The sequence below is a fragment of the Microchirus variegatus genome (assembly GCF_963457635.1).
Source record: "Microchirus variegatus genome assembly, chromosome: 20".
NCBI lineage: Eukaryota > Metazoa > Chordata > Actinopteri > Pleuronectiformes > Soleidae > Microchirus > Microchirus variegatus.
In genome coordinates this window covers 9,325,789-9,349,264 of record NC_139821.1, presented here as the reverse complement: position 1 = coordinate 9,349,264, position 23,476 = coordinate 9,325,789, and the positions used below count along the sequence as shown (strand labels likewise).

The window sequence follows — 23,476 nt, the reverse complement described above, 5'->3', positions numbered from 1 at the left end:
CATATTTGTGCTTAAATTTATATCCCATACAGATGAGAGCATTTTGTAATTAAACAAAATTCACCCTTTTTACTGAAGAATTGGTTTGGTAGTCTTCCAGTTTTAGAAATGAAGAATCAAGAGTTTTAACACAGTGGTTGTACAATCACTTGATATCAATCTTTACTGAGAATCATTTTCACTGTACAAGCAGTTATAAATATGTCACCATAAAACTTTGAGCATATAGTTAGTGTTCAGTAACTAAATTACTAATATGCCAAAGCTGTTCAATTCAATGGATTCAACAAGGAGGAAAAAAAGACTCTTAACCATGACAGAATTTAAAAAAACAAAACATTAACGACACAAGTAGAATTCCATGTAATTTCTTTTGTCTGACTAAATTACAAAAACAGCTCGTGCTGCAGTAACACCTGACTTAAGGACACAGATATAGGGAAATGCATTGTTGGTCACTTTGAAGTCAAATTCTTTTTAAATTGATTTTTTAAACAACATTTTAACCAGGTCAGCTAATAATTTACAAGCCATGTTTTCCAAAGTTGCTGTTATTTTCTGCACTAAACATGAACATGAAGCATGCTAAAACCAGTAGCTGCTTTCACTGATTCGAGTTGTTAATTTTGGTTGTTGACTTCCAATGTTTGTACTTTAATGAGAGGATTCTGCCTCTTGATAAATCCATAATTTGACTGCTATTAGCTTTAGCTCAGTGGTGCAGTGTCCAGTGAAGAAACTTGCGCTCAGATACATTTGACTTTTTCCACTTCATTTACAATAACTTAATTGCTGACACGGTTACAAATGGTTACACAAAATCATCAGTTTGTCCACAGACGGCATTCAACTATCAACTGACACTTGACTGCATTTCCTAAATATACAAAAATGTCCATCATCACTGCAGCCCTAAGGCTCTAAAAATCTTCAACCTTGGACATGGCGGTGTGTGTGTGTTTGTGTGAGCACAGTCCAGGCATTACTGCAGCCTTCGCTTGTCAGTTCAGAAGCATGGAAGGCATTTGGAGGAATTGGCCAACACTTCAGGTGGGTATAACGACAGGAAGAGAGGAAAGGAGTGCAATCAATGGTCCAAAGGGAAATGAGACACGGGGGAAGGGGACTGTGGTCAGTCGCAGGGCGTCGTGTAGATGGGTCCAAGGTCAGGAATATATACAGAGAAGGAGGGCCAGATTCACTGCCGACTCTTCAGGGAATCCACCAACCTGCAGGGACAGATGGAGTGAATAGAATTCAGCCTAGTATCTACAGGTTTAAGGAAGCCAATTAACCTTTTCAAGGCCACTATGACGACCCTGAGTGTCTTGAAAGGCGCCTTAAATATAATTTATTATTATTATTATTATTATTAATAAATGTAAGACTGTTGGATTCACAAAATGTGCCCCCCAATTAGCATGGTTTTTGTAGTAGTGCAATTTGTCTCATCAACCCTTAACATGTTTCCAGTAGATGAAAACGACTGTATAGGCTGAGACATCGAAGTGACCTTCATATCTGTGCTCAATCCCACTTTATGTGCTCGTAGCAGCTTTATTCGCCACAAGATAACGTTTCACCCATTTTTTTTTATGCTCTTAATCCTTGTCCCTATCCTTGTTTATATTTTGTGTGTGCTTTAATGATAAAGACAGCTCATTCCAAATCCACATCATGTGGAAAAGGCAAAACACTATTAACAAATTTTTTCAACAAAGATTTCCAAAGACAATATAGCAATCTATTCTGTTGCATCTTTGGAATTTGTGAAGAACTTTGAATGCCAGACTTAAGGATTAACTGTAGTTTTTAAGGATCTGAACACCCAGCAGTAAACGGGGCAGACGACATGTGCTACACATGAATGAATAAAAATATTCAATGTACAGTGTAACAATGTTTCATCAGTATTCTTTCGGTCACTACGTCAGACCCCCATTACTAACGTACCTACTCGTATTTACTGCAATAGCACGCAGAGTAAAACCTACCATTCCATCGCTTCGTCCAGGCCTGTGCCCTTTGTGGCCGAGGTCTTGAATATCTGCCACTTTCTGTCTTTAAGGGCAGGAAGGCCCAGAGAGTTTGCCACCTCGGTGGGAGTCATGGCCTGATCCATATCCTGTTTGTTTGCAAACACCACCAAGATGGCTTTCTTCAGCTCCTCTTCCTGAAAAAGAGATACAGTTACAGAATGACACAATGAAAGCAAACATTTTGAGATTTGTTTTCCCCTCAAACCAGCAAGTTAGTAAAGTATTTGGTTTCAAGGTGGTGCATGTCATCTTTCATTTAGTCTGGATTTCATTGGATGACATAAAGCAGTAGAAAATGGGACTTGGTCCCGTTACCTCCAACATGGCCACCAGCTCAGACTTGGAGATGCCCATTCTATCGCGATCGCTGCTGTCGACGACATATATGACTGCATCTGTGTTTGAGTAATAACATCTCCAGTAGGGCCTGTGAATCAGAGAGGGGGGGTACATCACAGAGCAGCTGAGCTTTGATCAGACGATCAAAAGACAAACACAGAGACACAAACTTAAAAGAGATAAATTTAGGTTAAATAAACAATGGTATCAATGATCTGATGTGAAAACATGATTTATCTGTACTCCCATCTCCTGAGTGCTGCTGACTGAGCAAACATCAGGTAAGAGCTTTCATATCCACTCGTTCACACCTGGTAGCTACAGGTTTCCACTTCTACATACCTGATGCTGGTCTGTCCTCCCAGATCCCACACCTGGAACTTCAGGTTTTTATATGTGACTGTCTCCACGTTGAAGCCGATCGCTGTGTGAAAACAAATCCACATGCAGTAAGGGAAGAGGACATTAACCAGATTCTCTACACTGTTTTATGCAGATGCACACGGTAAGCTCTGTAATTACGTAAAACCACCGGTAAACACAGCTTTTTTTTGTTAATGTAAATCTCAGGATATAACATTTTAGGTGTTTTTGACAGAATTGGTAACATACTAAAATACTGTGTTTAGTGGGTCTGCTTAAATCTTTCACTATGAGAGAGAAATATTGGTCATTATTCATGTTAAATAATTAATACTGGTGTTTTGTCTTTTATAAAATGTTGACCAAAGGTAATCCACACACATGCAAATAAGCATGCCAACGACAATTTACATAGACACGTGAAAGCGGGTATGTTATCAAAACCACTCCCCTGAAAAGCAAACAATGAGCAAATGTATATAGTCACATAAAAAGTGAGTTGAGAGATGTTTGTGAATCCTGCCCACAGACAACTCTGAGTCATTATTCTTGTGATTTAGGAAGCATTTTCTGATTCTGGTGGCCTAAACATTTGTTTTCTATTCATTCACAAACCAACTATTGGTTTGTTTGGTCAGTAATTAGTGTTGCAGAAGGGACAATGGGAAAAAAGTATGTCAGTCAATTCTCTATTGGCTCTAACAGAATTTGTTGATTTAGGGCCAGTTAAACTCGTTTTCCCCACCAGACTGCTCCAGTCACATCAAAGAAGAATGTTGACAAGAATGTTTTTTGTCTGTCAAGTCTGGCAGCATTTACCTGCAGATTTATATTCAAATGACTCAAAAATAGTTGTACAGTTCTATGAAAACTAAAACAGTGTGTGAGAATAGGGTGGAAATTAGAAAACAGACGAGAACAAAGCAGTACGTACTGGGTATTGTCGTCACCACCTCTCCAACCTGTAGCCTGTACAGAATGGTTGTTTTTCCAGCACCATCCAAACCAAGGATTAAAATCCTCATCTCCCTGGTGCCAAAAAGGCCAGAGAAAAGACTAGAGAAGAATCCACCTGGAGCAAAACACAAATAATTGGTCCAATGTTGAGAAAAGTAGCTTTTGATCAGTGGATCGAAAATGTATCGTTTATCACCTAATGTGCAATGTACTGCATCGATCTGAACTACGATCTGGTTAACTAAGGTTTCACCTTAAAGCTGTGATAATGTATTCTGGTGCATTATTGATCGTTTCAAATTTCATAAACAGAAGTAATGCTTACTTTAAATCTTATATTGAGCAAGTATGAAGAGGTTAGCTTAGCTAAAGTAGCCAGAACATGAGGGAATTGCATAGGGAAAAAAACACAAATTGTGAAGTTATACTGACTGTGTACTTGCTTCTAACGAGTAGAATATTATAGAGAGGAATAGTTGAGTAGAAACATATTTATTGTGAAATTATTTACACCAAAACTCCCGTGGATGAAAAATATGGCAGTCGCTGAAACGAGTAACGACAGCTAGCTGGCTGGCTACAGTCAGTGGACGTTCGGGGAAGCGGAGAAAACGTGCCTGTATTTCACTATTTACACATTGTTTCGGATTCAAAAGGACAAATAAATGTATATATTTTCATCGATAGATTATTAATATACTCACCCATGTCGTCAGGACTGTGCTCCTTGTGTGAGAAACGCAGGTGCAGTTGAGACAGAATCCTTCTTCCGTGTGGTTGACGTGTCCCCGAAATGACGTCATCAACACGCTCTTAGATTTTATGCCGCAGCTTTCCACTCCATCAGAAGGCCTATTTAACTGTCAAACATTTTAATCACGACAAAAACATATGTTTGAAATACTTTCAACAACATATCATAGATGGATGCTGTCTGAGATTATATAAAGAACACAGTACTTTATTAAATGCTAATCTATTACTCGAAAGTGCGACTTGTGGAAAAAATCTGTTTCGACGCTATGATGCGGGGCGCGTTCAAGAAGCGAAATCGTATCCGTGTTCTGAACTGTTCCACGGCTTTTCTGAGTGAAGGGACGGAGACAGTTGCTACTGAGTTGTTTTGAATGCAACTCGAATTTAGTCGAAGGAGTAGCCTTCTCTGAGCAGCATCAAATTTATGACCACTCACCACACTAAAGGTGGATGTGAAAAGCTGCTCCTCGAAACCTTCATTTGGTTGCTGATTGCAAATGTTCGGAACAGTTTTTAGAACAATGCGGGAACTGTTCTGAGCGAGAATTATTATCCACGGATGGACCTGGTGCCTGTCGGCTGAGACATCATATACAATCCACGGCCAGACTGACGAGGCGGGACAGCCGACAGGATGGTGGAGCGGTCGGACCGAGCCCCTCTGCTGGACTGGGAGGAGGTTCCGTCCGCGGAGAAGCCCAGCGGTACAGCACCGGTGGCAGCTCACCCCAAGGAGCGGCTGTCGAGCCCCTCCAACAGCCGCGCCACATCAGGATGCAACGCGCCTGTGTTTGGGTGGAGCAGCGGTCCAGGAGGTCCCAGGTCTGTCTCCGGCTCAGACGTCTGCAGCACCCCGCCCACGACCTCCATCACCCCGGCGGGCACGGATGAAGGGCTGTGTCCCGACAAGGAGCAGCATCTGTCGGATATAGGAACGAGGGAGGCGTCTCTGGAAGACAGGATGGTGACATGGGAGGAAAAGGACCAGATTGTGTCGGTTTTTGTTGTCACATTCAATACCAGATCAGGTGGGGCATCACATTTTTACAGCATATAATCATAACTGTAATCATTCAAATGATATTAATGTGTGCAGAATAAGGGAGACTGTTATGGTATGGTGTACAAGACAGAGGAGGAAAAGACTGGACTGATAAAATCAATACATCCTTCTGTTTGACGCCCTCAATGATCCAAGTCTGCAGACTCCCCTCCTACAGGTGTGGCTTCTCCTGACCTGGCCATAAGTTTAGAGACATTATTAAAAAGGCATGTCATCCATTGTAGTGTAACTACAGAGCAGACATGGCAGCAATGACAGGATGATGAGGTTTGTGATCTTTCAGTTTGTGCTTTATGCACAGCAGCTCTATGCATTTTTAATCAAGGTGCATTTAAAGACAGGATGAGCCCCATGTGAAAAAGTAGAAGAGCAAATCAAGTCACACACACTATAATGAAATAGAAGAATCGTTGGGAGAACGGCTTCCTTGATTTCACAGGATAAGCCTGCAGGGTGGAGCTGGACACTATCGTTTTACAGATTGGTACATTAAGTGTGCAAAGTCACACACACACACACAGTCAAAATAAACCTGTGGTGCTTGGTAGAATGAACAAAAAGTGTCCTCACATTTTGGGACCAACAACTGACGCGTGTGCTTGTTCTGCTTTTTTGTCAGATTGACATAACATTCAATATTTAGTTCTTTGAATAAATATGTCTTCACTGAAAGTATATACCATTTGTGTGTTGCATACTGTACGTTAGACTAGACCAGGAAGTATTTTTTTAGAATAGAATAGAATTTGGAATTGAATTATACAGATATACAATTATACAGCTTTGATTGAATATATTAACTATTAGTATGCATGTTTTAAGTGTTAAATTACTTGAAAAAGGAGACTATTTGTACCTCGGGCAAGGGCCTTACTTTATGGAGGCAGCCATCTTGTGCCACCATGTGCCACTCCATGGGGTAAGAAAAAAGATCATCTTTCTTGGTTTCTCAGGGAAAAGGGAGGGGTCCTCCATTTGTTACAGTCTGCAGTCTCGTGATTAGAGGTCACTTAATTCTTACACACTGGACCTTTAAGATAAAAAAGTAAACCATCCAGATTTTCTTAACCGGCAGTGATGGCACACAATACCTTCAGTGCTGCATAATACCTACAGTCAGTCACAGCTGTCAAATGGACTACAGAGTGCGTTTGGTGACTTTTAGGCTCATACAGACCTGAAATTGAAACTGACATACAGAAACTCCACAAACTGATACTTGTGGCTAATGATTAGGTTGAAAAGCCACACGAGCCGAGTCATTATCTCTGCTCCTATCGGAATGTATTTGCTCAGCTGTCGCTCAGGCGTCACTTCTCTACAAACTAACGCATAATGATTTTCAGGGCGCTATTGTGTCATGAAAAAAAGGAAATGAAATGAGTCGAATGCATATTCACTGCCTGTTCCCCGTGTCATTGTGTGTGTGTTTTCTATTATTGCTGTCTCATTTGTGTGTGTGTGTGTGTGTGTGTGTGTGTGTGTGTGTGTGTGATAGGAAATATGCTGGAGTGGTGTCTGCCTAAAGACATGGACCTGGAGGGAGTGGAGTTCAAAGCCATCGCCAGTGGCTCCCACAGAGTCACCACAGACTTTATGTAAGCATATGTGTGTGTGTGTATAAGTGCATAAAACCAAATGGATGAAGCTAATTGGGAGTATTGGGGTTGCAACCCTGCCTTTTCCTTCTGCCAGTACAGCACAACATAGTGTTGCCTGGCAAAAAAAAAAAAGAGGGCTAAACTGGCAGGATCCTCATGCCTTCATGTGTCTGCCTCTCTTTCTCTCCACTGCACCAACAGCTACTTCCGGAAAGGCGGCTTCTTTGGCCTTGCCTGCTTTGCCAACATGGCTGTGGAGAGCACAGTGGAGAGGGGGGCGAGGATGAAGTCGGTAGGAATCCTGTCTACTTCCTACACCTTGCTCTACCGCTATATGAGCTTCCTGGAGCACCAGGTCAGGTAAGAGCAGCTGGTTTGTGTGATATGTTTACAGGGTGTGGTCTGCTGATATAAGACACAGACGCTTCCGTCTGCTCACCTGGACACACGTGTTAATCACATCGTGGCACGCACTTCATTCCCATTGTCTGTTGGGGAGCTTTGCGTTGACAAGAATCAGGGAAAATGAGCCTATTTCTTATTTGATATTTGTCAGTAAACAGTGGGAAAATTCAGGTTGCGAAACGTCAAAAATGGCACCAGCCCCAGTGGGATGCCTCACACACCACCTCGTCTTTTGACCCTGGTGTGGACAGGCCTCTGTAACTTCAGTGTAACATCTCTTTTGTCACACTTCCTCCTCTTGAAAGCCTCCCTTTCTCTCGGCTTTCCCTGATCCTGCTTCGTTCCCACACTCTGGCCTCTAAAGGAGAGCGATCATGCTTCTTACTCATCACTTCCCATGTAGCTTGTGCCAGATTCCCTGTCTGCTGACTGACATGGTGGCAGTTGTCTGTTTCTTACATAAAGGAGGTCTCTTTTGCGCATGAGGTAGATGTTAAGGAATTTATAGATGCTTCCTTGTTTTCTTCATTTCCTCTCCTCCTCTCTTTTTCTTATTTTGAGCCCAATATCCGTCTTCTCTTGTTGGGACGTCAGACTACAGAGAAAAGCTTATTATTCTCAATATTTGGCACATGTGGCTCGTTTTTTTTACAATCCTGTGTGTCATAATGTACTCTCAATTTATTTGTAAACCGCTCTGATAGAGAAGGTGCTAATTATGTCAAACAGGATTCTCCTTCAGGATATTTTACTAATGTGACCAATGCATAACCATGAAATCAAACATTGAAATATATGGAATAATTTAAGTCAATAACTTATCATATAAAAAACCCAAAGCAAACCAAATATGTTTTTAATCTAGTCTGTGGATGTCGGAATGTATGTGTTTCTAAGATCTTAACATTATTTTAACATAATTTTATTCTGAGTATAAGCTTAGATATAAAAAATCGGCTCATTTAAATGTACACAACTCACAGTGCCGGACAGCTATTCGGCTGAATAGTTTATGTAAGTCTGTGCATAATATGGATGGTCGACTGCTCAAAGACATTTGAAGACTGTTTTATGATTGCATGTGTTTGATATACAGTAAATAATCATGTATTTTCAAATGTGTTGGCCCTTGGCCGGCTTGTGGTTTCTTTAGTAATGTTTGTTTAGAGTGTATTAAGAGGTGTTTTTCATGGCACTACCGGTCACAGTAGCAAAAAGCTGAGCTGTAAATAGTCAAATTAAGGATGGCTGAGTTCCATTTAGCTACCCTTGTATCTATATCTATATATAAGGTATCCGAGTGCATGCACCTGTGCTTTTCCTGCTAAAACAAGTCACAGTGTCTGCCGTGCTTTTTTTTTTTAGTCTTCATTTGGTCATTATCTCTTATGACATCATTGAATTGTTATTTTATCTCCGTCTTCAGGCTCCAACTCCACTCCCCAGGCCACTACTCCCCACTGGAGGCCTTCTACGAGGACAAGAGGGCACTGCTGCCCCCCAGTGGAGACGGTATTGTTACTGCATGTCCAGCCAGTGCCTGGGGAGCTGCTATCAACCACAACATGCACCCTGAGATGAAGGTAGGAGATGTTCCATGTTCCATGTAGATTTCAGCAATGAGAGCTGTGCTCAGCTGAAGTGTCTTACATGATATTACACGGTAACCGTATGTGCTTGTGTGTGTGTGTGTGTATTTGTGTTTGTGTGAATACCTGTGGACCAGATCACGCACCCGGCAGGCTGTATGTCCCAGTTCATTCGCTTCTTTGGAGAGCAGATCATGGTGCTGTGGAAACTCGCTTTGCTCCGCAGACGCATCCTCATCTTCTCCCCGCCGCCCGTGGGTGTGGTCTGCTACAGAGGTGAGAAATGTGAAGTGAAATCACAAGAGTTTGAAGGAATTATTTGACATTTGATACAAATAATGTGTGTGTATGTGTGTGTGTGTGTGTGTGTGTCCAGGTATTATTAATGTTGTGGGGACCTAAATCTGTTTACACAGTCACATTATGGGGACTTGTCTTCCTTATGGGGACAAAATGCCCCCATAGCGTAAATCACTATATTTTAAGGTGAAGATATGTTGAAAGTAAGGTTAGGGTAAGGTTAGGTTGAGGGTAGGGTTAGGTTGAGGTTAGGGTTAGGGTTAGGTTGAGGTTAGGGTAAGGTTAGGTTGGAGTAAGTCTCCAGCAAGGGTTAGGGTTGGGGTTACGGTTAGGGTTAGGGGTTAGGAGTTACTTACATGGTTAACCCCATGTAAGTAATGACCCCTGAATATATGGAAACTGTGTGCGCGCGTGTGTGCGTGTGCGCTCATTTAAAGGCAATTGATGACCTTTTTTAACAGGTAAAGTTGCATACAAATGCACTGTTTTATAATTATCACTTTAAAATGGCAATGTAACCAAATCGAAGCCACAAAAAACAAACAAATTCTGCCTTTCGTTCACATCTGCAGTCATATATCATAACAGGAGGTGGATGGATGTATCCGTCTGGCTTTTGAACCCGGGACTCTGGTTACAAAAAGCGCAATTTGCAATTCGCAGGAGCTAATGTGGATGCCGTGTAACTGAAACCGATTTTCTGCCCGTCTCCGTCACGGACCGTGCACGCGCTTTATTGTGAAGGTGGAGCCAGAATAAGTTTGCTTAGTGTAAAGACTGGTCACAGGCTGCAGAAGCTCACTATAATTTGTACAGAAATTGATTGTGAAAGTGACATTTTTTAGTGTGGACCTTTAATCACCATGCTATTGTAATGGCTTCACATTGGACAGTCACAGTCTAAATGGTATTGATCTATTCCTTTAATTAAAAAACATAAAAATGTCATGGGGCCTAAGAATTACTGATATCTAATGGTGAGACTGTAACAAACAGGACTCCTACACCTTCTCCTCTATAGTAACTATAGTAGCATCTGCATACTAGAAAGGATGCTTTTTTCTGTTCAGTTTGCAGTGCAATATGGTGGCTACTGTTAAGCAAGGCCCTTGTCTAAATTCTTACAATAATTACATTTAATTTCTGCCAATAATCCCACCTTAAAGATCCCTCCTATATTTGAAATTATCTGGGTTTGGCATTAACTAAAAAAAGATATTTCCAGGTGTATCCATGTTAGAAAAGCCCACACATTATGCACATCTTGTTTTCCTCTGTTTCCTCTCCCACACTCATCCCATCATGTCTCTCAGTGTACTGCTGCTGTTGCCTGGCAAACATCTCCATCCCTGGGGTCAGCACTGCCGTGCCTGAGTTCCGCCCCTTTTTTTATGTTAACGTGGCTGACATCAGCGCCCTGGAGAACGAGCTCTCGTATGTAGCATGTAAGTGACTGCTGGAAACGCACTCGATATTTGAAAAATAAAAAAAACTAATTTGAAATAGGAATTTGACACTTTCTGTGCTATTTTTGCATGCCCAGGTACTACTGAGAAGATCTTTGAGGAAAAGAAAGATCTCTATGACGTGTACGTCGACAATCAGAATGTAAAAACCTACAGAGACGGACTGAAGCCTCTGCTGCGCCTCAGCACTGCAGACCGGGAGAAATATCGCAAGCTCACGGAGCAGAGGTGCGTACAACAACGCTTCACTCTAATTATCGTGCGGGAAAATGAGCTGTTAGAGCTGTTTTATTAATGTATTCAATCAGTTTCTGTGCAGCCAGAGAAAAGCACGTGTTACTGATCACATTAAAACGACAGCTCTGTCCAGTTCATGTAAGTCAGGACAGTGTGATAGTGGACACCACAAGCTAAATGGGACTCAGCCATCATTAATGTAATCATTAACAGCTGTGGTTTTCCTGCTGTGCTGGTTCACCATGAAAAGTCATATTTATCAATTCCACTACGATAAGAATAGAGGCCAACAAATGCATAATTTCCTCCTGCTTGGTTTATTTTATTAAACTAACTAATATGTAGCTTGTTTTTAGGATATTACCTTTTGAAAAGTAAAACTTATACCTTGCTTGACTACAGATCTGTTTCTTGAGATTTACTTTAGTAGGAACCAATCTCTCACAGACAGTGTAAGTCCAGTTTTGGGTTGGTTTTGGTCTTTTCATATTTACAATAACTAAGATATGGGAAAACAAATTAACCTGTAAAAAAAAAAATGGAGGAAGTAGACCATCATCATCATCTTCTTTTGTATTTCTTCCTCTTTTTTTAATCATATATAGACCTTTAGATGTTTAGTATGGTGGCTAGGGGTTGGGGGGGAAATAGATTCACATAGGAATCGCGATTCTGAATTGATTCATAAACTTCAAAAATTGATTTTTGAAAAAAAATATATATTTTTTTTGTTTTTGAAAAACCACATTAAACACCAGTTTGTGTTATCTGTGTACAGTTTATTTGTGTAACTTCTGTGAGAAAAAGGCAGTGTGCTTAAGCTTTTATTTATGCAAGTTATTTTTTTGCACGGTAAGTAAGTTTTTATTTGTGTTGAATGAATAAATGTTAAAGGTGCCATATGTAAGAATGTGGCCAAAAACGGTTACTACATTCAAATTAAAAATACCGAGGTCTTTTAGCTTTCGTTTTCTGACATAACTGGCAACCTGTGGTTGCTCGGCAGCTGAGACTCTACTGACTGCAATGATTGGTAGACGGCGGTAGGTGGCGCCACATGCCAAAACATGATTTGCAGACTGCAAAATATATTTTTTTAATGCAAATATTTTGGCTGTACTGTTGTTGGTGGTGAGTTCAGTTTGTTATATGAACATTATTCCTGAGTCTCTGTGACATATTAGGTTGCTTTAGATTTATTACATAATGCACCTTTAACTTTTGTCTTAAGTTTGCCTTTGTGTGATCACATTGTCACATTATCTTATACAAACTGTATTGTTTTTATGCCATAATTTGCCTTAACGCACTATGCATTGTATCAATTTTTGAATCGCGAATCGTATGAATCGAATCAGTTGAATTGAGAATCAATTTTGAATCGTGAATCGTGACCCTAAGAATCGGAATCGAATCGAATCGTGAGCCACCCAAAGATTCACATCCCTAATGGTAGCAGTGAATTTACCATCAGCAGGAAAAGCACCTTAAAAGATGGCTCTCTGTTCAGTGACCTGTCAAAATGTCTAACTCCACTGACTCAGAGAACAGACAGAACCACCATCATTAAAACTTTATGTTACATATCCTGGCTGTAAAACTCAAACTGGTTCTCTCAGGCCTGTAGGTTTTTGGAGGAGACTGTTTTAAGTGTGTGTGTGTGTGTATGTTTTTGTGAGTAGGCAGATTCTGCTGTACTCTCAGGAGGAAAACGGAGACTGTATTTCCAGTGAAGAGGATCTGTTTATTCTGTGAGTATTTAATCGATCAGTGGAGCTCGGATTAAACACTTGCAATAACAACAGTTTGACGGCAGTCGTGCACCGCTCTCTTCTCACCTGCTCTCTCAAACTTTTCCAGGTTTTTCCTGGAGCAAAACAATCGGATATTCCAGACCCTGAGTGAGGTGGCAGGGAGCCCCGATCCCATCTTGACCCAGGAAAGTGTGCGAGCAATGGGTCTGGATCCTCACGGGGACAGGCTCTTCTTGCTCCACCTGTTGGAAATCTATGGCTATGACACTCTGCTGGTGTCGGAGCAGCTCTGCTGTAGCTGAAAGAGGAGACGGCTCGTCCTCTCTTTCTGTCATCACTGCTGATCTTACAAAGGAAGTTGATTTGCCTCGAGCCAACTCCCGATGCTGCACTACTGGCTTCTTAGAGTCTTCAGGACTGTTTGAGCCTCCAGAAACTTCTCTGGTATAACTTATTTTTGTTTTACGTCTCTGTCTGGCTTTTGTTGACGAGAAACGAGAACAGTGAGCCTCTCTTGAGTTTAAGCTCTGCTTCAAACACATTCATGGAGATTAACTCACATTTGAGGTGAATATGCCACTCTGAACTTTAGGAGCAATTCATGAGGAACTTGGAAAGTACTTGGACACGTAATTTAAATGATAGAGCAGACTTCACTTCATGTGAAGTTTGTGGTTTGGAGATTTTCAGTGAACAAAAGCAGGTGAACTGGTGATAATGTGTGAGAGTGGCAGTCTTTCTGTAAATATTTTTGTTCCTTTGTGTGTAATGTGTCAGCGTATGTATGTATGTGATATGGGGTCCAACTCCCTGCTGTGTTGCTATCATAGTATCAAGTGCTGGATTTCCCATTTCAAGTCTCTGCAGCCGAATCAGGGCCTCACTTCTTAGAATGTGTGGAAACACAGCTTTAAGATCAACGTCTGTAACTACTGCTGTTTTGAATGGGAAATTACCAGTTGATGGATTTGGTCTATTCAGCATTTCCATTAATGGTCATGACTGATGATCATGTATTTTGTTTGTGCTGAAACCAAATCAGATTTTCTTATCGTGTCTAAAAGGCCTGCCTTTCCGAGGAAGCTTTTAAACAATTGTCGTTTCTCTCATTCATAGACACAAATCAGATTTGTTTGACGGCAGGAGATCTAAGAAGAAATAGGATTAAAAACAATGATATACCTTTTAAGATGAGCCTATTGTTGAGGGACACTCCAGCAGCACATGTACTCTAACGTATCTTTAGCTCCTTCAGACCTAAAGCGGCTATAACTGATGTTTTTGGACTGGACGACAATGGGGAAAAGATCACCTGTGGTAAAAATCCAACATTCAACCCTATACAGAACTTCACAGGCAAGTTTCGGCTCATTGTTCAGCTTAAACCACAACCTGAAGGTGGTTTTTTGGTTCAGTCTCATTGCTCTCACAGTTTTCAGCTAAATACAGTGTGTTGAATTATGAGCAACATTCAAAGCATTTAACAAATATGAGACATTGAAAGCTATAGTAATGAAAATTTGGCTAGCGTTTGCAAATGGTTGCATAATTACAAACCCACATGAAAAACAGTAGTCGTAGCCTTTTTTCTGTTCAAGTAGCCAGTGGGTCTTTCACGCAATACTGGATAGATAGCACACACAATTAACAGTTAGTAATATAACTTTTGGCCGATAATTTCTAGGAAGCTTAAAAAAAAAAAAGAAAAGTTCTGAAGAACATTAAAACCAGCAACCTCTTCCACATTACACCCTTATTTTGTCTGTTAATATGAATTCACATGCTTATTTATGCAGATTTTAGACGTTTCTCCCTTTTGTGTGACATTTTCAGATTCTGCCAGAGGGTGTTCATACATCAGGTATAGTAAAAAGAAGTAATGTGAAATATTGAGGTTTGTGTTCAGGGGAAAGTCCTTTGCACTTTTTACTTCTTTTATCACTGGGGGTAAATGGTGGAAATACAGTAAATCTGAAAAGTTTTTTTTTTTTTTCTTTTTTACACAATCATGCCACCGCATTCAGTTTGGTGCTTTGGTCATGTTCTTATGCTGTGAACAAGTTACCTTTTCTGTTTCTTTTGTATTTGGTTGCTTTGTGTTGTTCAGATGCAAATGTTTGACTGTAAATATTCAATTACTGTAACGATCTGTGAAGAAATGGGATCACCTGAATGTGTTTTCTGAGACAATAATGATCCCATCGACCCTGTGCGTCACTGAAATCCCCCAATCAATCCTCACACGTCCAACTGTACGCTGTAAGAAACTAAACTGAAGCATATTTTCCATGGTGCTCCAGACATCCTGGCACAGAGTAAACATCCTCGTAGTTGAAGGTCCAATTTCATGTTAAAACACTTTCACTTTATTTATTTATTTTACTGTAAATCATCTCTGAAATAAAGTGCACAGCCACTTGTGAAGAAATCATTTCTCAGTTCTGAATTTCACTTCTAGATTCCATTCATTTAAAACGTGGTTCAAAGCAACATCTTTTAAATCAATTCGCTTGTTACACGTGTTGCGTCTTCCACAGAGCCTCAATCCTCAGTCGTGGTTTCCTTGTTGCCATTGCAGATCAGATCCGCTCTGCTGGAGACACTTCCGTTACCGACGCGACCATTAACGCCACATCTGGAGTCATTGGTGGTGATTTGAGAAGCAGTCGGCGAGCATGTCGGCATCCTGCCTGTTACAGCAACTTTCAGAGCAGCCAGCCATCGCTGTTTCAGGTCCAGACTGTCGCAGGTGAACAAGTGGGTGGTTTTCGACTGACCTAACCTGAAACATGGCTGACCATGCAGCTCCTGACAGGAATCCTCCACACTGCAGCCCACCAGAGGTATGCTGAGCAGGTGCTTCACATCCTGGAGATATAATGAGAAGGGGATGAGATAGCTATAGACTACACTAAGTAAATCCCAAGCGTGTACTTGTGCACAAAAGTGCTGAAATATTTAAGTGAAGTTTCCTCTTTCCCCCCCCATATGCGTGCATGATGTCAGATGCCGACTATTCTGCATGTTGTGGCAACATCCGTGTACGACTTACACCATGTGCCTGAACCTCTAGAGACGACTTCTCACCCAAATAGAAGTGAATTACAAACAGAAACCATTTCGTTTAGCATCGTTACCCCAAAAACTTGCATATATAAAATTAGATTATAGGGTTTATAGGAGACAATTCTTACCTGTGGGTCAGTGTACAGGAAAAGAACTGGAGACTCAGCCTTTGTAATAACACACCACATGTGTTGCCAGGTCTTGGGTTTGTCACCATAGAGTAGGAAACCACTCACGACAATGTCGGTCACTGGAGATGCTTCAGACTGGGAGAAAAAGCATGAGGAAAAGATGTCTTTTATGACTTCCTGAGTGCTCGGCTAAATATAATACTGTACAATTTGATTTCCAGTGTTTTTCTGGCATAGTATAACAATGTCAAACTTTGAAAACACTTGGCTCACCTCCACCTTGTCTCCCCTCTGACCGGTCAGGATGGAGTAACAGGCTTTACACACTTTGTTCAGCTTGTTACCGTCATACTCCAGAGCCACTTTGTTGTCTGAACACTTCCAACACACCACCTAATGATCAAAGACACCAGCGCTGTTGAGAAATGTCTTCTTGAGCTCATGTCAACTGACGCTTTAATGCGCGTTTCGTCACTTACGCAGCCACAGGCACGGCAGTGGTGTCGGCGTCTCGTGAGCGCGTTAAAAGGATCCTGACATTTCATACACAAGGACACCTCGTTGTCTCTGATCCAGCGCGGGGCTCGACGGCCGAGTTCCTCAGCCTGTTAAATATGTTCACGTCTTTCAGAATGATCCATTCAATCTTTGCATGATCACTTTTCCCCCAAATGTATATTTAAAAAAAAATAACAAAAAAACGTACTGGTTCTAGTTCTTCCACATTCACCTCCTTGGAAGCCAATTTAAAGGTTTCATTTTTCTTCTGAAACAAATCAATAGCTTCTTGAATCACCTGGATAAATGAAAGATGAAACAATTAAAATTACTTTCTTTTTTAAAAGAAAAAAAAAACATTGTGCAGGACTTAAAAGTTCCCTGGTACCTTAATCCACTCGTCTCTGTCCTGTTCAGTGCTTTTAAAAAAAGCAGAAGAACAAAAAAATAAATTTTAAGTGAAATGCAGGTTATTGCATTCAATCTACCCTAGGAAGTTTTATATAAAATACAGCCATATTCTCAGGACACAGTATCTTAATCTACTCATTACACTAACTATGTTAACTAAAATATTACTAGGCTGCAAAATCATTTGAAATAGACCAGGACATTTAGTCCTCTCTCAAACACACACCTGGCCTGCAGCTCAAGAGTCTTCTCCTTCCCAGAGACCTGAAATGTATATAGGTGGTCTTCATTGTTGGTCTGCTGCACTTGCATGCATTCCACTCCAATCCTACACCGAACAGTAAAACGCTGGCCAACGAGGCAGAACTTTGGAGTGCAGCACAGCAGGAAGTTGTTGAACTGTGGAGAAAATGTAATCAAACATTTAGGGAACTAGGCCAGTCTGACAGATACAAGAAATTAGACAGGTTATGGGGCCATTGTCTCGACAAGAACACAACTCTGCTCCGTTTCTGTACATCAGTGCTCTCACCAGGAACAGGTGTCTCTCCATGGCAGATGCGTTCCTGGCAGCGAGCTTGAGCAGACGACCTTCCCTGAGGAACTCGTTGGTTGGATTGACCACTTCCTCCTCTCCGACCATCTCGTAGATTTCCAGCAGCCGCTTCCTGTTCTCCTGCAGGCAGAGACATGGTAAGAAAAGTAGTAGTTCACAAATGTAAATGCAGTTTTGTGTTGGATGGATCACATGATTACACACAAATCATGTGAAAAGTCATTTTCATAATAATTATTATTATTATGAAAATGATTCAGAATGGTAAAATGATGTGGTAACGTACACCTTTGTGGATGGCGCTGTTTGAGTGGATGGCTGCCATGGAAATGGTCTCCAAAGACTCTGTGGAAGGACACAAAGGGAGCGTCTCATACAGACATAATGAGCTATTATTATGAGATATAGTGGATGTGCAGTGTAGTACACCTACTGTGAGCAAGCTCATAGTCTGGATTTTCCTTGGGCAGTTTTTTCAGGTAATCCCTCAACAGCATTTCATAGCGTGGAACCCTCTGGACTGGTTCCAACATGTGGTGTTGTAAGGTCAAGCTGCCGCACGCCTCCTGACTCTGAGCACAGTATATAATTAATTCTGATGTTCTGTACAGAGTTCTGTCATTTGACTTTGTGGTAGAGCCTGACTGATATGGATTGTTGGCGGGCCAATGGTGACACTGATATCACCCATCCATGCACTGCAGCTGTATACAAACAAACGCTCCCTCAGTCAGGTCTGATAGTATTACTTGACAGAGTCAGCTTTCAGATGCAAGCAGCATTAGTGTTGAAACAATAATAGATTACTAAATTAATCGTCAACTAGTTTGATAATCGATTCATCGGTTTGAAGCTTTTTTTTTATGATAAAAACAAGATTTCTCATCGTTTTAGCTTCTTAAATGTGAATACTTTGTTTTTTTTGCTCCACATAAAGAAATCATTAAAAGTGAATAATTTTGGTTTGTGGACAAAACTAGACATTTGAGAACACTGATCAACGTTTAACATTTTCTGTCTCAATTTATGTAAAAGGTAAGCATATATGCACAGTACTGATCGCCGTAAACATCTGAAACTATTATAGCAAAAATATGAAACAGTAATACCATTACTTGCAACACATGTAAAATAAAGGTTTGGATATTGCACATATCTACCAACATAAACAACACCATTACATCTAAAAGCTCATATTGTCCTATTTTTATAGAAAAACTGATAAATCAGTCAGACTCTACTGCACAGGAATACATAAATGGTGTTGTAAAATCTGGTGAATGCATCTTACCTGTATTTCCTGGATGATGTTTCTGAAGGTAGAGGAGCGTTCTGTCCAGATCCTCACCAGCTCCATGGCCTGGTCAAAGTTCCTGACATAGTCCGCATACATCCTCAGGAAGGGTGCGTGCTGCAGCAGAACGTGACCCAGGCCTGGTCTCTCACTCCTAGGTGAAAGTGGGGAAGTAAAAATTGTGTGAGGGTCAAATGTTACTCTCCCTCTGGATTGTTGTTGTGTGTTATAACGAAAGCCAACCCACCAGTGCTTGATGCAGGTTTCCAGGTCAGGCAGCAGGAACTGGCTGTGAAACGAGTAGATGGAGGAAATGTTGGAGAAAATATTTCTTATCACCTCAGCAGGAAATGAGCCTCGACCTGCCTCCTCTGTTAGACGCGAGCAGAACACCTGTGTTGGGAGGCAAAGGCATGGCATGTTTGTTAGTTTTATCTTCTTCTTTTTTTTTGCAAAAAGAGCACTGACCAACTCCTGTTAAAACACTACAGACCTGGTCTAGCAGATAGAGGCGAGCTACATAGGCTCTTTCTGTGTGCAGGAGTTCCCTGGCTATCTTATACAATTTCTGCTCAGGGTTCTCTTCAGGGTTTGGCTCCATTTCACCTCTTTCCCGCTTCTTGTCCTCCTCATTTTGTTCACCTACAGGATCCTTGTGAATCCTCTCGTCTTCCATAGCAGCCCTGTTGCACTGGCAGGGAAACTTGGCACCACATTCCACTGGTAACATGCCTTGTTCCACTTTGTCAATCACTCTCTTCCCATTCACTACTGGCCAATCTCTGCTCTGCACTATGCCATTAGTTTGTCCTTGAGAAAATCCTTTGCCATCGCTTGATAGGTGGTCTTCATCTGTGCTGTGATTGACTCTTTGGATGGTTGGAGCATTAATGATGATGGCAGGCCCACTGCTGTTGGACGATTTCAGCAGTTTCAGTGGAGATCGATCAACTTTTTCATTGGAACTTCTGCAGAAATCAAAAGGATTAATGATTATATATTCAAATAATTGACAGAAGATCACTGCAGTCTAAATGTTGTAGATACTATGGGGAGATATTTAGGTCACTGAAGTACAGAACAAAAGATCAAATACCTGCTCTCATCCAAGTAAACAATCAAGTCGGGTACACTCAAAGATTTTGCTGTCATTTTCTCTTGTCTATGTGTCTTGCCACTTGGGATTCTGTGCAGTCCCAGCAAGGATTTAGAGTTCTTGCCAAGGCTGTAGCTCCCCATTTTCTTCTGAACAGGACTGGGGGTCCGCAGTTTTCCCGCGAGAGGACTACGGTTTCTTGGGGATAACTTGGCAGGACTGTGTCCTCCCTCCTTAAATGGGCTACAGCTGTAAATGCCTCTTTTGCCTGGGCTTGGAGATCCTAAAACTGGACTGCTTGCAAGTCTTGGAATCCCCTGAGCTTGTCTGGCAGGGCTGATATGTGCTGCAGATACTCCATTCAAAACAAAGCCCCCTCCACCTCGAACAGGACTAGGGGAGTTCAAGCGGCCCTGTGCTGGACCGACAGAGGAAACAGAAAGTCCATAACATCTGTTAGGACTCTGGTCAACATTAACATGGCGGGGTCCTGAAGTGGGACTGTAGGCCGGATGTTGTCCTGTCCTCACCGGAGGACTCAGGAGGTGAGCTGGTTTAGGAGGTACTGTAAATAAACAACATCATTTGTTATGAAGTTCGGCTAATGTGCAGTAACATTACATTGTTGTACATGCACAGGTTTGACAACGCAGTGAAATCAAGCAGCAATAGACTGGACTTTAGCCTACCTTGTGGTTTTAAGGGAGATCTTTTAGCTGGACTTGTTTTGTTCTGGTCTTCTGCACACCTTGGTTCTGATCCACAGACTTTGTCACAAGTGTAGCCACAGCTGTATGTGCCACACACTCCACTGCTCACTAGGAAAAAGACACAGACTGTTACTATTTCTATTCTATTATAGTTTTGAAGTTTTTTCCCCCTTACCTGCAGTAGAACTCCATAGTTGTGTTTGATAGTAATGTGTTACTCGTATAAGAAGGTAAAGCCGTAAAGTTTACTCCTGGCTTTACAAGCATGCAACAGATGTGTCATGAGGAAAGGGTCAGTGCTTACTTTCTCAATAACACTTCTGCTTTCTCAGTTCTGCTTTTTCGTCACAGAGCCTATACCCTTTGCAACAACATGTTAGCATCCAAGAGACAAAATACCATTTTAGGTCTATTGCACAGGGAATATTGAACTGAACCTCAACTTAAAAGTCACAATTGCAATGGATTTTGGAATACTCAAAATATTATTATAGCGTGGATTATAGCATTATCCTAGCCACCCACTGTCTGTTTCACACTTTAAAAAAAAAAAACATTTATCTATGTTAAATTGACAGACATGATGTGTGGTGGTGTTCTTGTCTTACACTTGGCAAAATAAAAATAAATGTATTTTCCTGGACTTACCATAGATCAGCTGCTATTCTCCCAACTGCAACTATGTGTTAAGCCTTGATACTACTGAATATCGCATCTAGCAGTATTGAAACAAGCATACTCATCAAATGTAAATAGATGGGTCTGCTGCTGTGTGTCAAAGTGGCAAACACAGGTCTCACAGTCAAAGTCCAGGCTCAATCAGGGGACATTGATTTCTGCACTGTATTCTAATACACACACATGAATGAGTCATGTTAATGGCCCCGTTTGTTGCCCTGGTCACCATCTTTTTGTTTTATGCCATTTGAGATCTGACCTTCAGATGTTACTGCAGAGCAGGGGCAGGCTGCATTCTAGAGGGCCACATTGATGTGAATGAAGCAAATTAAAGGCCACAGGTAAAAGGTTATGAAGGTTAGGGAATAAAAATCATTAAACCCATCTTTATATGCCAAGTAAAAAGGCTGTAAAAATCCTGTGGCTATTTCAAAGTAAATGTCTGGCTGTGTTTCACTAATTAAATGCCATTAATGTGAAGGTGTAATAATGAAATGTTTGGTCTGTGTTTGCAGTTTCTTCACGTTTCACCACATCAGAACTTGAATTGGAGGCCGTTTCTGATCTTCGCTCAGATCACAAAATTTAATATCACAACTGTGTGCCGTCACTGCCGAGCAAGAACCAGAACATGAGGTAACGGAGAGGATGCCGCGGGCCGGATAAAACTGGATGGCAGGCAGGCTCTGGCCCCAGGGCCTTATGTTGCCCATATGTGCTGTAGCGTCTACAGTAGCATCTGAAGATTCAATTACATGGGAGCCAATAGGAGCTTAGTTCAAATAAAGAGGAGTTGGGCTCCCGTGAAGGTAGTAAAATTGTACATCTGTAGGGGTCGTTACAATATAATAATAAAAAAACATTTTTAATTGTTATTTTAATCACAAATACAGTTGTCATTGTAAAGAGTATAATTTACATACAGAAACATGTTACAACAAAACCGCCAGTGACAGTGACAATGACTGCACTTCCCCACCGCGCCACTGTGGGGCGCTGTAGGATAATACGCGCCGTGACTTTGTGCTTGAACCAGCAAGATAGTCAAACCAAGAGAACCAACAGTTGACTCAATTTAAATTAGAAAAGTAGCGAAGAGACTATTATGCCGCCGAAAAAGGGCACTGGTGCCAACGGGGTCTACAAACCTGGATTATTATTATTTTTCCCCCAGAAGGAATAAAAACAAAACACTTCAGCCGAGAATACACCTGCTAGCATTAGCTTAGCTCCGCTCTGGGAAATGATGCTAGCTCTGCTACGCCACCTGGTGCTGCAGGATGTCGACAGAGTATGACTGCTACTGAAGTGGAGACACTATCAGTGGAGGGAGAGAAACCCCTGGTTATTTCTAATAAATGAGAATGGTCTTCGTGGAGTTCTTGTCTGCAAGGTAGCCAACAACTGGAGTACATTCAGCGTATACCTGTGTCGATGGAACTGAAAGTATCCCTGCAAGCGAGCTGGTAGCTGTGTTGATGTCTATGGTTCAGCACTTTTGGCCGAAAAGAGCTCAAAAAAGGTAAGAATGTGGATTTTATATTGTCATACATTTGCATTAATTTTGATTATTTTTAAAAGAAATTTGTATCAGAGACCCCCGCAATTATCAAATTATAATTCAAAGCTTTCATTCGTTTGCCCCCTCAGTGACTATGTGTACATGGTGAGGTGAAAAATATTCCAATATTAACCTGATTAAGACAACAGTAAAAATAAGGCAATCCCTACTAATAAGGTCATACTTGGAATAATGAATAGTTGGATTGAGACGTGTGTTGATATTATGATGTCTGGTTCTTTTTAAACAAACTCTTATCCATAATTCCACAAACTTAACACAAGCACAATTGCCATCGCAGCCTTAATAATGATGCCTAATGATACCTCACCTGTCTGTGAGACACAGTCCACCTCAGCACCTTTGACCTTCCGTCTGACTGCCACTCGTCTGAACTCCTCCGTCTCTCTATTGCTGTTCAGAGTCAGACTGTTCCTTTTCTTCAGGTCAAACATTGTACATCAGCAAAAAAACTAAACAGAATACTGAGGCTCCACTGTCCTCACGCTGTTCCACTGATTCACGTGCCTCAATCAGCGCCACTAATGTTCCCGAGCTGCCACTGATTGACAGTCGCACGCAACCAATCAAATCACACGCTCACCC

The 23,476-nt window shown here is 41.3% G+C and overlaps 3 protein-coding genes across 3 annotated transcripts; 1 reads left to right on the top strand and 2 right to left on the bottom strand.

Annotated features, from left to right (window-relative positions):
- Nucleotides 1-177: 177 nt before the first annotated feature.
- Nucleotides 178-4,477, bottom strand: arl1 (ADP-ribosylation factor-like 1). Its single transcript, XM_083907203.1, has 6 exons — nt 4,403-4,477; nt 3,676-3,813; nt 2,721-2,802; nt 2,355-2,466; nt 1,995-2,173; nt 178-1,229 (listed from the first exon to the last, which is right to left on the bottom strand). Exons 1-6 carry the CDS (start codon nt 4,404-4,406, stop codon nt 1,199-1,201), a joined length of 546 nt encoding a protein of 181 aa, XP_083763329.1. The 5' UTR covers nt 4,407-4,477; the 3' UTR covers nt 178-1,198.
- Nucleotides 4,478-5,088: 611 nt separating this feature from the next.
- LOC310941448 (DENN domain-containing protein 11-like) lies at nt 5,089-13,171 on the top strand (the record flags this gene model as incomplete). Its single annotated transcript, XM_083906626.1, has 9 exons — nt 5,089-5,482; nt 7,016-7,115; nt 7,320-7,478; nt 8,950-9,106; nt 9,250-9,388; nt 10,726-10,857; nt 10,956-11,106; nt 12,798-12,866; nt 12,976-13,171. 9 exons carry the CDS (start codon nt 5,089-5,091, stop codon nt 13,169-13,171), a joined length of 1,497 nt encoding a protein of 498 aa, XP_083762752.1.
- A 2,239-nt stretch (nt 13,172-15,410) lies between these two features.
- LOC310941603 (FYVE, RhoGEF and PH domain-containing protein 4-like) lies at nt 15,411-23,325 on the bottom strand (the record flags this gene model as incomplete). Its single annotated transcript, XM_083906789.1, has 16 exons — nt 15,411-15,737; nt 16,064-16,201; nt 16,331-16,459; nt 16,546-16,671; nt 16,773-16,862; nt 16,953-16,983; nt 17,202-17,374; nt 17,508-17,651; nt 17,818-17,876; nt 17,965-18,103; nt 18,823-18,979; nt 19,073-19,218; nt 19,319-19,793; nt 19,922-20,486; nt 20,611-20,739; nt 23,202-23,325. The coding sequence occupies 16 exons, from the start codon at nt 23,323-23,325 to the stop codon at nt 15,411-15,413; spliced, it is 2,952 nt and encodes a 983-aa protein (XP_083762915.1).
- Between the last annotated feature and the right edge of the window lie 151 nt (nt 23,326-23,476).